Raw genomic sequence first — 16,868 nt, 5'->3', positions numbered from 1 at the left:
TATCATATTGCCTGGCCCAATCAAAAAATCTGTTGTCAAACTATTTGGATTTTCCAAAGCTGCTTCAACTGATTTCTGATCGGACTTTGGTATGTGGAGTTCAGGTTAACGTACTGGGGCATTTGCTATTTTCCTACATCCCTGCACATAAATACAGTAGACCCATGTTGTGTTATTTTGTAATACATCACACTGCATAAGCACAGCTGCGGAGTGTTTGCACAAGCTATAATTGCTACCATTTTAGCTGCTAATGCAGTTGGAAACCAGACAATCAGACTTATCTTGACTGTACTTTCTAAAACAAAGATAAAGGCAGCTGAGGAGCCACACTGCATCAGAGAGCTGAGATCACATTCAAACCCGCTGCTAATTACTTACATGTAGGTCTATACAGCAGTGTAGGAACATGCCAATCTTTGGTGTAGGGTAATTAGAGCGCACTCCTCCTTTCAGCCTGATTATCATTGCATACAGGAATGTGGATTCGCAGTGTAGCCTCCTCCTTTCTGTAATACACCCACTCCCTCACTGCTGCTACACCAGTGTTAGAATTCACTGCTGAACTTGCACCACCTTCAGATCTGAGCACCTTTTCCCAGGGTGCTGCGAGTGTAGTCCATTTTTTGGAGGAGCCTAAAGTGCATGAAAAACTATCATTTTTACTGTAGATTCTCCTGCACTTTCCCTTTCAGTCCTGTCAGTTTTTGGAATTGTTCCTCCTAGTCAACAGATCTGAACCCCGTGAGACCCAGAGCAGGCACTCAGCACCAACACCCTTCGCTTAGCCGGAGACAAACATCTGGTGGCCAGACGCTGCTGCTGTGCAACTCCCCCTGCTGTTTTCTCTCTCATTTAATGCCTTCACTTTTGTCTGCAGCTCTTCCCAAGCCACACCTCGTGTTCCTCTTTTGCTTTCCTGCTTTCTCACATTCTGCAGTGCGTCCCACAAAGCCCACATATTATACACGCTGCATATAATGATCTAAAATAAAGGCTCTAACTGTCTTAAAATATCTACAGTGCGGTTGCTGGTGGTCTTCTTCTTTCACCATGCGATGACTCATTTCTTTTCACTACACTGTTTACAGTATTTTATACTGTAAGAGAGGGCTAAATGGTCGTTTAAAGGGATAGTTCACCCTAAGATTATATATACACACCGTTTCTCTTACCTCTAGTGCTATTTATCAGTCTAGATTGTTTTGGTGTGAGTCAACGAATGTTGGAGATATTGGCCGAAGAGATGTCTGCCTTTTCTACAATATAATGGAAGTAGATGGCACTCGGTTTGTGGTGCTCAAAGTGCCAAAAAATACATTTGAAAAACTCAGCAACAATGTCTGTTTCTTTCCAGAAATCATGACCTGGTTATTCAAGATAATCCACAGACCTTAGTGTCAGCAGTTTCAAGTAGAAACTACTTTATTTCTACTGAGCTACACCCGCCAACTGTATCGCCATGCAGAAGGAGGTGTGCATTTATTCATGGTTGAGAGGCTCAAGCTCAAGACAGGGTGAGATGTAAAAATTAATGGCATCTTTCTTGGCTGAGCTGTAACATTAGCTAACTCAGTGGTGCTCAGTGAGCTAGAGGTAGATGCACACTTCCTTCTGCATGGCGGTGATATGTTTGGTGGGCTGGTTTGAAACTTCCTACATGAAACCGCGCACAATGAGGTCTGTGGATTATCTTGAGTGACCTGGTCATGATTTCCAGAAAGAGACACTGGCATTGAGTTTTTTGAAATCCTATCTGCTCTTCTGAATTTATTCAGAGCCCCTCAACAATTAAATTCCTTCTGTTCTTTTCTAAGCTGTTAAACCAGAGTTTAGGAACCCCCGTTAACAACGTTCACTGAGAAACTGACTGTCATTGTGGTTTTTAAAGCATTTTCAACCTCAGGTAGTACTTTAAAGGTCGTGAAACATCATTATCACACTGATGTGTTCTCAGTTTATAGATTGTATCATAATAATGATTGTGTTTTATGAAAAAAACAGTAAAATAATATGATTAAGACAAAAGAATACAACTTTCAAAGACAATGAGGAAGAAAACAAAGAAGAGATGAGCAAGGTTAAATATGTAAAGCTTGTTTTTCTCCATGTCAGATTTTCTCTTCAACTGTCTTCTATCTGCCTCTGCTCCGTTTTTTCTTACAGACTGGGAGGAAGAGCAGGTCAGCAGTCCTAACATCCTGAGGCTGATCTACCAGGGCCGGTTTCTACACGGCAACGTAACACTAGGAGGTGAGAAAACACAGAAAGTACACCCCCCCTCCAAAAAAAAATCCTTACATGCTCATAGACGTGCGCATAAAATCACAGCAGTGTGTTGCTGGAAAGTTCTTTGCTGTTCTCATCTCTTTCCTGAGCCGCAGAACAGAGGTACCTCAGTGCTCTGGACAAGCCTGCTTTGACGGAGAGAGGGAGGAGAGGAAATACGGAAAAAAAGGAGAAAGAGACTGGTCAGGAAAGGGGCAAGACTGGTGTTAGAGTAGACCTCAAGCAGCACAAAGAAGAGACAGGAAGGGAGGGGGCAGGGGGGCGTGAAAATGAAAAGTGGAGAGTAAAAGAGTATAGCAGCCCACTTCACTTTCCCCTGGCTTTTAGGCTTTTTACTCCACTTAACCCAATTTAGATATGACTAGTATTTTGTGTGGTTAGTGGGCTTATGGCTGCCCCTAACCCTTTTACACGCATCCCATCACTGCCATCTATCTGATAATTCCCCTATCGTTGGTTTAACGTGTTTGCACGCTGACACAGAGGAGTCGAGTCAAAATTCCCAGTTTTGAAATACAAATACAGACATGGCACACATGTATAAAAGAACGCAAACATAATATTGATTGGGAGTTTTAGCAGTTATACAAACTACAACTAAGACATTAACTACATCTCAGCATGTAATTTAAGGTGTTTTTATAATGTTGCACCTTTCGTATTTTTTTCTTCAAATATCACAGTAGTATTGGTGTTACACAAATCATATGATATATGAGTGGAATGCATTTTACTTTTCTTCCTGGCAGCCATTGATTGCCTTCAATTTTGCTATAAAAGTTACCTGCTTGATAGCTTTAGATAGAGACTACAGTGAAAATCATACTCATAATATTATTTTTGTGGTGTAACGGAGTTGAAAGTAGGACATGGCGAGATGTTTGAAATAAGATATTGTGTCATCCCAAGTGCCATCACAAAGTGACTGATGAGTTGTAAACCACAAACAGACAGTGACATGAACTGATTTTAAAATTCCCACTCATTAAATTCACCTCAGCAATGCCTTTTGATTATTTACACTGACACATACACACAGCCCGTCCCCACTCCCAGCACATCATATACCGCCGCTTTGTCAGTGATCTCTGCGCCTGATACCAACACTCTGAGGCAGCTTTAGCGACAGTCTGATACGCATCACATGGCAGCAGTTGTTGACGCAGCTGCAAACAACCCAACTCATCAAATACCATCGCTTTGTCAATGGATGTCAACATCAGAAATGGGTGCACAGAGGAACCCTTCATGTTGGTACAACACTCACCAGACTCACCAGACAGTGACACTTTGAAACGCCAACAGCAGCAACCGTAGTAAAAAAAACCTCTAAAAGGCCATATAGGGAAGTCCTTGGAGGAGCCCTCGGTTCATTTCCTGAAACCAGTCAATTGAGTTATTGTAATAACAGCACAGTGTGCTTGTATGTGTGGCATGGTTTGATAGTGATGCCTGTCACGTGATGTTACAATCACTTAATAAGCAAAGCCATGGTGTTTTTTTCTAACCCTAACCACAGATTTTTGTTGCCTAAACTTAAAAAAAAAAAAAAAAAAAAAAAGAAAACAATTAAATGTACAGTGCATGTTGTAAGTTCATGGTGAAAAGGGCTGTATGCATGAAACAAACAGAACGTGTGTATTTTCTGTAAAAACAGAAGTGTACTTTGGAAAGCCACTGTGCATGTAACATCCAAAACAGATGCAGGAGGGTGCACAGCACGTCATATTTTGACATGTGACAAAACAGCGGCATGTGACAAGTTGGGATGAAAACACATTGATTAGCACATTTAAACACTATGACAACAAAAGAGAAAACAAAAAACAAATGAAAAAGAATCTTCATTTGTTTTCTGTGGGTGGTTTTATGGGGATGTGGATATTTCAAATCAATTTGAAGTTTAACATTTTCTTGAGAGTGTGTCATACAGTGTGGGTCTCGCACTGCCCTAGTCCTGGTCTTCTCTAAGCCTTGATATACTCTAGTCTCAGTCATGACTTTTTTCTCAGTTTAGGTGGTTTTGACTACAGAATTGCTTTTGGGAACAGACAATCATATCCTGTGAAAAAACCTGACTCAGTTCAGATATTTGGTTCATGTAAAGGATTACTTTCTTGGCCGTTTCAGGCCGCTTTTGTAGGAGATTATTAGATTATTATGACCTCACAGTCATATATGAGACCTTCAGCCATAGACAATTATTTTTTCAGCAGCTCACATCTTTCCAGTGTAGCATAATTTGTACTCTGCAGTTTCAGAAAGCTGTTTAGGATGATACTGATGGTGAAGGACTTTGCAAAGACATACATGCTGTAGCTCACTGAATAACCTTTGCATCCTCTCTCCCTCTCTCTGTCTCTCACTTCTCCCCCGCCAGCTCTCAAACTGCCCTTGGGGAAGACCACAGTGATGCATTTAGTTGCCAGAGAGACTTTGCCTGAGCCAAATTCCCAAGGTAACCAGCCCCTCTTTCCTTTCAGTCGGCCTTTTCACACGCTGAACAACTTTTAAACGTTCTGCTCCCAGCCATTATTTATCGCCACACATGGCTTCTGTTTTAGGAACAGCCACTGGTGCAAATAATTGGCTCCTTTGAGTGTATCCCCAAGACACAACACAATGTGTAGAATATACAGCTGATATAAATCATATTAGGGGACAGGTCTCTTTTTGTGACTGCATAATAGAAAGTGATTGTGTGTAGAGACAGGGGCTGATTTTAACCTAATAGAGTTAAATAGAGTTCAGAGGGACATCTAGGGTTGCACAAAGCACTCTATTGACTTTCCTCAGTTTGCTTTGCATTCTGGGCAAAATAAAGGTAAAGTAAGATAAAATAAATAATGACCTCAGTTGACAAAGCTTTTAATTCTTAGATGTCTAGAGATTCAGTGGTAGACTTTTTAGCGTTCAGTCTTTGCTTTTATGAAACTGTCTAAGTTATACCAGTCTAACAGCAGGAGGAAGTGGACGTGTTGCCTCGAGCACCGGTGAGACATGACATGCTCTCCAGGAAGCGTCACAGATCAACGAGTCTGATAAAATGCTGCAATGCAGTTTCCGATAACATGAGAGAGGATTTTCCAGCTGTTTTATTTATTATCTATCTACAGTATTACCTATTTTACTTTTTATTGTAGGGTTGCCCCTGAAAGTCAAAGATTGTAATCGTCAGTTGAAAAACCTTCAGTGGAGCGCATGTTTTTAAGTGTGTGTTTTTTTTCTGTCAGTCATTTAGCAGTGTACTTTCGGGGATGTTTCGGTCCCGTGATTTTAAGGTTCAAGGATCAAAGTTTCTTTAGTAGTACCCAAGGGTAGATCTATTGTTCATACAGGAAAGTCAGTAATCCAAAACAAGACATCACAACAACACAGACTGAGACAAAATACAGAAAAACATAAAATGTGATAATAAAGAAATGAATGAATTAACAATAATAATAAATACATTAAAAAATAATGTAATCCACAGTAGTATTAATGTATAAGGGCTCCTATGAATGTCATGACAAAGTGCCTTTATATACACACACACTCACTCCAAAGTTTAAAGTGCAAAGTGGGTCATCTTGTGATTTAGCTGCAGAGTGAGCGTTCCTCACTCTCATGCTGTTCTATGCCAAAGACAGCTGCAGACACAGACCCACAGTGAGTCTGAGTGAGACAGAAACAGGTACCTGGAGGAAGAGAGGCGCTGCCCCATCAGGCTCTGAGATAAAGATATCTTTTGCCTTCTGCCTTTAAGTGGTGAATTTACAGCTCACAGCAACTTAATAGGAAGTAGAGCAGATCCTCCACTATCAGAAGATTGGGAGTTTGGTCCCTGGCTCCAGCAGTCTGCACATCGAAAAATCCCCCAATTGCCATTTTCAATTTACCTGTCTTACCTGTTACTTGTCTCTGGCTTTTGTTTGCTTACCAGTTTTGGCAAAATGTTGCACATCTCCCATCCATTGTTTGCATAGCTAGCACACACTAGCTCAGAGGACTAACTTGACATGTTTACTATACAATGTGAACGTCACTGTCACCCTAAATGTCTCTCTGAACCCTGTTCAGACTATCAAACTTGTTGTGCAAAAAAAAAAAACAACAAATAGTTGAGTATTGGTACTAAACAGCCAAATCTGATTTAACTGATACAATTCTGATATAAGTCGGGTACAATCATGTTTCATTACAACAATTGCAAAGGAAACAGTAGAAATATAACGTTCAGCGGTGTTACAAAGTAATCTACTGGGAATGTGTGCTTGTATTAACCGGCCAACGAAGCACCTTGTTGGAGGATGACCTTGTCTGACTGTGTTTGTCTTGATGATGATGTTTCTGTGTTCTCAGGTCAGAGGAATAGAGAGAAGACCGGGGAGAGTAACTGCTGTGTCATTCTGTAAATACACACCACCGCCGCCGGCCCTCCATCCTTCTCATCCGTTCTCGCCCTCAACATCCTGAACCTAATGAGCTTGTCCCCTGTCCTGGAGCCTGTCCACAATGCGGATATGCATACAGACACACACACACACACACACACACACACACACACACACACACACACACACACACACACACACTTCTACCCCCCTCCCACACACACACACACACACACTCACACACACACACACACACATATAGAAAGACAGCAGGCTCAGGCTGATTCAGGACGCAGAGCTGGGAGCAGGAAATTGATTAATGATAGAGTTGATTCCTTTGTTGTACTTGATTTGTTGTCATAACTGAAAATTAGTGGAAGGAACTGGATCTGCATGTGTTTTTGTTTTCTTAATGCACACCTTTTTAAGCCTTCTGCCACAAACGCACACAAACACACACACACTCACACATACACACACACACTCACACATACACACACAACAAAAACACACAACAAAAACACACACCTTGTCTCGCCATCCTCAGCCGGTCTGTCTAAAGTCCATTTCTAACTCATCTTAGATGGTTGTCATAGTAATGGGGTGCCCAAGTTCGTGTGTGTGGCCTTGTTTTCTCATACAGACTGCTGAGACTTTTAACCACTAACAACTCGCCAACATGCCAACACACATACGCATGCGCACACACACACACACACACACACACACACACACACACACACACACACACACAATGACATCCTGTCTACACATACAACCATATGTGCTTGTGTGATCTCCCTCGGTGCAGCAGACGAAGCTTAGATGTGCCTGATCAGAGAACTCAAACCAGGACACACACACACACACACACACACACACACACACACACACACACACACACACACACACACACACACACACACACACACACACACACACACACACACACACACACACACCTGTGTCCTTTTTACTGCCCTTCTCTGCGTGTGCCCTTAAAGGTCACAAGAGAGAAAATATTCCTTTTTGTCTGCCGAGCGCTGTAGAGACAGAACACGTCCTACATCTTTCAGTTGTCATTTTCTTAGCCAAACAAAGCCTAACAAACAAACAAATAGACAAACAACCAGTGTTGGTGGTGTTGCTTTGGTTATTTGTTTGTCCATGACATTTGTGACTGTGTTTTGACAGTCCGTGCATTTTACTGACCGACCAGTGTTGTGATTATTAAAAACGTCATGTCAGTTTTCTTCCTTCCCTGATGCACCATCCTTCTCTCACAGAGGAAAGGCTCCTTTTTTTAACAGTGTTATGAAGGATCTCTCCCACAAATTGCTGTCCAAGCAGGGAAATTAACGCGGAATAAAAATGTTCCTTATTTGTCTTAATTCGCCTCTTACTCTCCTTAATTCTCTCTCTGCATTAATAAGTCCATTTTGCACAACTGAAGCATGTGCTCCTTCATCAGATTATTAATAAAAATGTATAAAAAGTTCTATTGTTTTATTTTATATTTTTCCAATGGAAGTAATGTTCCAGACTAAGGTAACGTGTAGAATATATTTAATATGAATCTTATATAGAACATGATGACTCTAGATCTTGTTGATATACAGTATATTGGTGTTTAGTCTACGATTGTGTATATGGTTAGCTTCTAGCCAGTTCACAGTCACTCGCTGACAATGTCTTGTGCTTAACAGCAGCAAAACCTCCCTAATCATTGACAGACTGTATTTTTATTTTCTTTCTTCTGTGCTCTTTTATTATGTTTTTTTTCATTTGTTTATAATTTAATGTAATCCTTTTTTTCTTTGTGGTTTTTTGCTTTAAGGAATCGCTTTGTAACAGCACTAGGTCTTAAAAAAAATGTTGTTTATATTGATCAGGGTTCAAATCTGTACAGAGATAAACATTTTCAAACCAATTGTAAATAGCACTAATGCTCCCTCTCCCCCTTCAAACTTCAAAATGGAATACATCTGTAAACTAAATAAAGGTTATTGAAGTGCAAATGCCTTTTGTCGTGACTTAAATTGTAAAGTTCTCGAGTATCACCTGATTTTGACAGCCTGCTGTTGACCGTCACCTGACAGTAAACAACAATTTCAGCGGACGCATAAAGTCGTTTTAGCTGACTAAACAAATGTTCAACTCACTGATGACAACATGGAAGTGTTTGTGAAGTATTTCTGCTGAAATCGTTTTTATAGTCTGCTGGGAAACAGCCTGAGTCAGGAAAAAGGGAGTTTAAAATTAGGATGATTTAACTTTATACTCCTAGAATGACTTACAAACACGCGGAAATCTGACAGCAAAACTGCTGTAAAACTGGAATAGTTCAACACTGACAGCGATTGATGGCCATGTTTTGCAACATAACAGGAAAGAGGAATGTATCACTTACATGAATACTTCACCCACAAAGTCACTGTGTTCATCACTTAATCTTGCTGTTACCTTGAACTTGTGAAGGGAACTTGTGAAGAAAACTTTGTTTTCTTGCATGCCTCCATGGAAAATGGCAAACATTGATGTACTGATGGATTGGGGAGCATGTTTAACAACAGCAAAACGACATCAAAACATCTGTTAAACTCAACCACAACTCATGCAGTATAATCCAAGTCTCATTTATACATTCGTTTGTTCATGGATGTGTGTGGAGCAACCATGTTTTTACAGACATGGATGTAAACTTTAAGTGCAACGTGACTGAACAGTGTAAAAATATCCCTTCAAATTTTACCTAAGTAAAAGTAATGTGTAAAATGGACTAAAAGTATAAAAAGATAAGTACTCACTATGCAAAATGTACCATTTTGGAAGTGGTACATCATACATACATGGTGAAGGCCTATCCGAAAAAATAAACTCTTTAAACCATGATCAACCAAACTCAGTGCCTGGCGACGCTGCAAAAAGTACCTTCCAAAAATGACTGATTTAGTCACATTATAAATGCTGACTTGTCAGCAAGAAAACATGCGGACATCACACACCCTCTAAATTTCTCAAATTAGCCCAACGATGTTAAATTATCCATTATTTTACAAAAAGAAGTATATGAGAAAAACTTATTTCCTGCTCCATTAATCATCTCACAACCCTACCACTGAACAAAATTATCACATGTTAAGATTTATTTGTGAAATAACTCTAGTGTCAGATGTATAGTGGTGCAAAAAAATGTAATGGAGTAGAAGCTTAAAGTAGCATGGAATAAAAACACTTAAGTAAGGAACAGGCAACTCAAAAGTGTTCCTGAGTAGCACTTGAGTGAATGTGAATGTGAATTTTTAGATTCCAGCTCTGTGTGTAGGAATGTAAATCTTGGGAGTTAACAGCCACCAGACTCTTACCTGATAAAGACTGTTCATTAGTACTTGCAATGCCAGTGTTAAGTCAGCTCATAGCTGAAATTGTTACTTTGCAGTTAAGACAAATCTCATCAGCAAACAACTCGCATGAGGGACAGTCAGCTGTGAACTGTTAAGGACAATGCTTTTCCAAAGAGGAACACTTCCTGCTCGCTCAACTTTCAATAAAGATGAGACTGATAAAGTCTTAATGCGTCATTTTTCTGTAACAACCATGTGATGTTGTTAAGTCACTTGTCCAGTTTGTACAACTGTCAGTAGGCCAAAGTGCAGCAGGAAGAACAGAGAGGAACATATTGTACAGTTCAGCCTGCCTTCCTGAGAGTACTTTTTCAGATGTGTCAAGCCTCACTTGACACGTACACATACACGTATTTTGATGATGACACATTGAGCAAACAAGAGATGTTACATTACTGTGGGGACAATTAAATTGAATAAGTAAAAAATCAAATTCTTGGGATATCACTGCGTTTTGTGACATGGCAGGTATAGTTTGAGGTTAACTCTGATTTATTAAAAACAGTTTTTTAATATTTTTTTTTAAGCATAAGTTGGTGACTGGACTTATGTTGCCTCCTGTGTAGGTTTTTCCTCTCTTCCTCCCTGTTTTCATCCCTCCCTCGTCTCCTCCTCGCAGTCAAGCTGTGTCCGGGCAGTGACATGAATACAAGTATTCTTCTGTTATTCACACACACACACACTCACACACACACACACACACACACACACACACACACACACACACACACACACACACACACTTACAGTAGTACCACTCAGAGCGGCACATTCTGTTTGTGTGACATTAAGCCGCTCGGTATTGCTGCGGCTGCCCGGCCTCTGAACAATACACTACTCTCTTTATACAGACAAATGATTGTTTCAAAGGCACTCTGCTAGAGTAAACATTTTGCACCATCTTTAAATATGTGATGTTAACAACAGCGGCATTTGAGTATATGGCTAGACTGTAAACATTAATAAAACAGGTCAGACAGGGTCAGCCTGTACAGGGAGATCCCTTCTTTAAAGCTACAGTCACACCTTCATTACTGATGTCTGAATGGATTATATGGGCAGAAATATCACTATGGTGCAGTATTCACCAAACATAAGCCAAACAGCATGGCAAGATATGCTGCTTGTCTTTGCTCAGCGAGGTAAAGTTTGAGGATGTCACCATCTTGTGGCCAAATTGCTGTACAGCAACTTTAATAACCACTGGTGCTATGAACACACAGTAGAGGGCGCTTTGAATGAAATCTACCACCATTATGTTGCAGTCAAAGACTGAATACATACAGTCTATGGTTACAGTAGGTGGGTTTCTGTTGAGGTGAAAGTAATCACCTTATTATCTACATTTTAAACTACAAAGTGTTGCAGTTATTGTTACATAGTTGTTATGTTGTTACATTTCTTGTTTTTTTTTTCCAAGCATATTGATCATTCGCCCTTTTGCACATTTCATTGCGTTTATTATAACTTTGAAATAAAGCTATGATGCCATTTGTGTCCTTCTGTGTAATATTTAAAGTATTTTATAAGTTCCTGTTTAATATTTAATAGATCTTATGTTTGCAATAATTGTAACTGCAGATCACTTCACATCTCATTTAATTACGGTGGTCCTTTTTTTCATGTCATGTCATGTTCCTATGTTCATGACAACCATTACTTAGAACGTGACAGCCACTTCTGCATCATATATATATATACGTATATATATATATATATATATATATATACGTATATATATATCAGCTAACATATTCCATGCTTCTCCTGCTCCCCCCTGTTTGTTTGTTTGTTTATTCACAGAGTTGATCGAAATATAAAAACAAACATGATTTAAGTAGAATTAGACATGTGAAATGGGACACCCTGATAAATATTCAAAGCTTGTAAATAGGGGCCCAGACATTAAAAAAACATGCGAGTTAGCAAATGTCAATTTCATTATGGCTAACACTGATTTGAACAAAGTTGAGACCAACATTTGCAAGAAAAAAAGTATTTTGTGTGCATATAAAAATTTCAAATCTTAAACCCAATCAGGAAAAAAGGAGGAGCAATGAACTTTCAAGCTTTTGCTTTGTTTGTTTTGTTTTATATTTTGCACTTCCTTTTTAAAATAGGCCGCTCTGCTGCAAGTGGACTGGTCCACGTTTGCGATTGGTCACATGCTACAAACCCCGCCCCCTCACCTACGTGAACGCGCTCGTGAATTGATTGAGAACACCTGCTGATATCCGGATATACCGAGTTGATATTCGTCGTAGGACCGCTAAACGTGATTCCGGTTGTGGCTTAGACAAGACAGTCAAGGAAAATACATTCAGGGTATGTTGAACTTGTTTTGTAGTACAGGACAGTCCCCTAATTTAATTTATTAAGATACATAGGCTACAAAACCTGTAGTGCACCAACGTACCAAAGCTGGAGTTAATCCACGTTGGTAGCATGGAGACTTCAAAGACTGTTAAAAACCCAGCCTCAGGTGTGTAGCTTTCAGTTTTTGGAGAAAAAAAAGGTTATTTCACAGCTTCATTTTCACTGACTTGAAACGGTCGGTCCATTAAACAGTTAGTCAATTCATAAATAATAATGGTCGACTATTTTAATGACAAACAAAGTATTAAATGTATTTTCAAGCTAAAATGCGAAACTAAAACTAGTTTTAGCTACTCAGTTATGAAGATGTCTGCTGTGGTGTTTCTGTGTTGGTCTGGTTTTTGACAATATAAAATGTAAACAGTGTGACAAAGACACAGGAAACAGTGACAAACTTTTATACGATTGATTATACCTGTGCCTTTCATGTAATGACAAAATGCCCCGGGAAAGGTCCCTAACTACACGGTAACACATACAAAAAATACATGTAGTTTTTAAAGAAACCCCTCATGTTATGTTGCCATTTGTTAAGTCTTTCTCTTGTTTGGATGCTTGCCTTTAAAAGGCCAAGTGTGTAAGATTTAGGGAGGTTTAGTGGCGTCCAGTGGTGAGGTTTGCAGATTGCAGCCAGCTGAAACTTCTCCAGGTTAGAATTTCTTCAGTGTTCATTGTTCAGAAGGTTTTTACGAGGAGATGAATTATACGCAGAGGTCTCTTCCTCTCCAAAACAAATGGAGCTGGTGATTTAAACACATTGGATAAAGAAGTTTCCTGCTATGGATCAATGTTTCTCATATGTTGTTTGGCACGTCAGTCAGGCGAATCACCACACTCATGCTATTTTTAGTGGAGACAAATAATCTGCAGTTGTCTCTTCCTCTCAGATTCGGTGATTTAGCAGTTTCAGTTACAATTCATTGCACACTGGACGCTGTTTGGCATGTTGTCCAACACTTGCTAATGTGTGCTCCCCTTTTTCCTCTGATAACTTTTGAGATCCAGATGTTTAAGAGTTTTTTTTTATCAGGAGCTGAAGTCTCCCAACGTGGTTATTTAAACTGGTAAAAACACTGAATAAAGCATTTTCATGTTGCATATATATAATTGATTCTGCGACACCCCTCCGTTACAGGTAGGCTTCTTGCTATGGTGGCCGATGTTAAAAACTTGAAAACTCAGATGACCTTACCTAGAGGTGGGGTCATTTGAGTCAGGTGATTATACATTAAAGAAAAACAAGTTATTATTTTATATTTAATTTCTGCAAATATATCCTCCTGAATCCTACACATGGACAGAAAATGTATCAATTTTCATTTATAAGGTGACTCATATCATTTGTTATGTGTGTGTTTGCTAACACATCAGCCATAACTGAAAAGCTGGTGATTTACGGTTGAGTCTGCCAGTTTTTTCTGATATATTTTTTCTCCCTTGTGGCCAAAATTTTGCTCACCTTTAATCATTTATGGCAGTTTTTAACAGCAGGGTGCTGACTCACCATAAACTGTTTAATTGTTTAGGCCTGTGTGTGTGTCTGACCGGCACAATGAAGACGCTAAAGGCCAAGCTGTGGTGTCACTCAAGGTGAGTTGTAATTTCCAGTATTATTAATTTATGATGTGTATTGTAGTTATATAACACAAACAGGGAATTTAATACTAAAACTGTAGCATTGGATTATATTGCCTTAAGCTGTCTGGATTTGGTCCTCCACTTCTTACAGTGCGATCAGGCTGGGGAGTCTGAAGGACCTGAATGGAAAAGTGGATCGATAACTGACCAACAACCACCCTGAGGTGTATATCAGCGGTGAGTACAAATAAAGATATACTTAAAGAAGTATTTCACTGTTGGAAAGATGGTCTTTCCATAAAAGAGGGCTGTCTGTCTATGCAGTAGGAGGACGTAAATACTTTTGAAATTTATGCTGCACGACATAAGCAAAATATTCCTCAGTTGCAACATTTCTTGCATCTTGGTTGCCATATTGGTTTTGAGAGATTTGTGTTGCATTTGCGATGGCTAGCCAGTGGGCAGCAGTGTATGGCATGACACACTAGAGTCTACTGTAGTGGCATAACTGCATCAAACTATAGTATGTTCACTATTTGTGAAAGGATAAGCTTCCATCAGTTTTGGTTTTGCCCTTATTCTGAAAGAGACAATATTCCTACCAAGCTATTTATATGGCTAATGAAAATGAATATTCCACCAACAATCTCGTTTACAGGCAGCTGTGCATACTCTGATTAACATGCCCTTACATGTTGTTTATTATGTCAAATATGGAAAATTGGAGCGGCTGGTACTTCTTGTCATTTTGCTTCTTTGCATCAAATTAGGATTTTCTAATAGTTCCCTGCTGGGTTGCACACTTGCTGGGCCATGTGAGCTCAGCCTCCCTCTTTCATTCCTTCAACTGTCTTCTTGAGAACTTCTCATTTGTGCTCATCCAGAAACCTGTTGATATATATATACACATACTGTATATATATAGTCTTAAGTAATGTGTAAAAGCAGGTATTTTGCCTCCTCTGGCCAGAAATTAGGCTTTCCTGCATGGATTTCTACCCCACAGCCTTGCAAACGTTTTGCATGTTGGTTTTTGTACAGTGTATCCATGACAGCACACAGAGCTGACAGTAAGCGGTCGGTAGGCCGTGTGTCAGAAACCTCAGTAAAGACCCCAAGTAAGACACAAATTCTGAATTGGCTGTATGCATGTCCAAATAATTCGCCTGAAACTCGAATAACACCAGCATATCCCACATGTCTTAATCAGAAAATGCAAAATTCAGAAAACGGCCTAATTTGGAATATTTAAATGGAATATGCTGTTTATATGACCTGTATCAAATTCAGTATATTGTCATATTAAGAATAATAGAGGAACGTTGGTGTGCATGTCAACGTAGCCAGTGTCACACGTTACTGCCCTTCAGAGGTTACAATCCCTTGCAAAAAAGGACACATGCTGCCATGTCATGGCAAATGAAAGAAATACAGTTCAATCATAAGACAGAAATGCCAGTCAGAACACATAATGTAAGGGAAATTTCTGTGATGATACTTCTGTGTTTCTTATGTGAAAAACAAAAGTACTTGAACAACAATAAGCTGCACCACATGTGTGATAAATATTTGTGTCTCTGTCTGTATTGGGGGCAGAACCCTCCCAGGATCAATTAGTCAGTAGCTCATAACATGTTTAACCACGACTGTTGTCCTCTGGGAAACAGCCTGCTTTGAGGAGAAAAACAGTTCATGTCTCTCCTGACAGTATCATTGTAATGGATTCCCCCGGGTCGCCCTGCAGGAGGGCCGACAGACCCGTTTGTAATGGAGGAAAGTCAAGTTTACTTCATCACCCATGATGATTGTTTTAGAGTCTCTTTTCTTGTGAAAGTATTCATGCAGTCCAGGAAATGCAATGTGCTTAAAAACCTAATACCAATACTACTTTCACAGCACTGTTTCTTCTACTGTTACAACTACTACTATCACCAATACTTAACTGCTGTATCTCAACTGCAACTATTACAACAAGGGAACTACTTCTACTAGTATTATTGGTATGATTTCAACTTATACTACAAAACCATTACAACCGTTACTACAACTACAGCCGACATACCGCTAAAACTAAACTCACTACTGGACATATTACTACTCATTATGGTTCATCTTTAGCTAGTGACAATACTATACTAATACAGTGATGAAAACGGGCATTACTGCGAATTTATATTCTACACAAGTGCAGAGTAAGGTGCTAAATGGATTGAATGACAGAAAATCAATCATTTGCATTGCATTTCTAAAATTAAAATGCCCACCATTTGCATCTCATACTAAATTAATCACTTATTTTCTGGTATCTTGTAGACAAACAGCCAATTGATTTGTTGAGCAAATTAACTGAAAAATAAATTGAAAAAAGATCATTAGTTGCAGCCCTACTCTATATATTGGTGGTTGATTTCCTCAAGAGGCTAATTTGTGAGCTTTTTTTTTTGCACAGCGCAGAATAGTGTAATGAACTGCTCCCCGCAGGCCTGAGGCAGTGGATGCATCCTGACATTTCCCCCTTTTCAGAGGAGATCTCTCTCTCTCTCTCTCTCTCTGGGAGATTCTAAACACCTGTAATATACCCAAGGAGCTAATTTCATTAATTTGGTGACAACACCTGTAATAGTAAATCCCTATAGATAATACTCATATTATAGATGGAGTCAAGATGTCTCATGGCCCTGGAGCTTCAATAGTCTCTTAAGTAGTTTTTGATATTGTTTAAGGCACAGCACACTGAGCCAAATGACATTTAAGGGAGTTATAATTGTATCAATCCCAGGAATTTACGATGCATTTTCTCCAAACACAGAGTGCAGTTTTATTGCATATAAATATATTGTTTCAT

The 16,868-nt window shown here is 39.4% G+C and overlaps 2 protein-coding genes and 1 long non-coding RNA gene across 6 annotated transcripts in view; 2 read left to right on the top strand and 1 right to left on the bottom strand.

The window, feature by feature from the left end:
• Window positions 1–6,866, top strand: part of ubl3a (ubiquitin-like 3a) — a 43,499-nt gene extending 36,633 nt beyond the window's left edge. Inside the window, exons 3-5 of the mRNA XM_042499178.2 lie at window positions 2,167–2,253; window positions 4,670–4,747; window positions 6,634–6,866. Coding sequence (XP_042355112.1) covers window positions 2,167–2,253; window positions 4,670–4,747; window positions 6,634–6,686 — 218 coding nt within the window. The 3' untranslated portion in view covers window positions 6,687–6,866. The remainder of the gene's footprint in view (window positions 1–2,166; window positions 2,254–4,669; window positions 4,748–6,633) is intronic.
• Window positions 6,793–7,504, bottom strand: LOC148187288 (uncharacterized). Its single transcript, XR_015778860.1, has 2 exons — window positions 6,914–7,504; window positions 6,793–6,876 (listed from the first exon to the last, which is right to left on the bottom strand). It is a non-coding gene; the product is annotated as an uncharacterized LOC148187288 (long non-coding RNA).
• A 4,773-nt stretch (window positions 7,505–12,277) lies between these two features.
• The window catches only part of LOC121952446 (olfactory receptor 5K4-like), a 130,206-nt gene continuing 125,615 nt past the window's right edge, over window positions 12,278–16,868 (top strand). For 3 of the 4 annotated variants that reach the window (XR_015778990.1, XR_015778989.1, XM_088088842.1), the window contains exons 1-3: window positions 12,278–12,394; window positions 13,972–14,035; window positions 14,175–14,260. The gene's annotated coding sequence lies outside the window, so the exon portion shown is untranslated. Of the gene's footprint in view, window positions 12,552–13,971; window positions 14,036–14,174; window positions 14,261–16,868 lie in introns of all 4 variants that reach the window. The other variant, XM_088088843.1, reaches the window with a different exon arrangement.

This window comes from Plectropomus leopardus, chromosome 15 (genome assembly GCF_026936395.1).
Source record: "Plectropomus leopardus strain MGB_pleo_1.0 chromosome 15, ASM2693639v1, whole genome shotgun sequence".
In the NCBI taxonomy this organism is placed as follows: Eukaryota; Metazoa; Chordata; class Actinopteri; order Perciformes; family Serranidae; genus Plectropomus; species Plectropomus leopardus.
The sequence above is the reverse complement of the archived record's forward strand: the minus strand, read 5'-3'. Positions and strand labels throughout refer to the sequence as shown.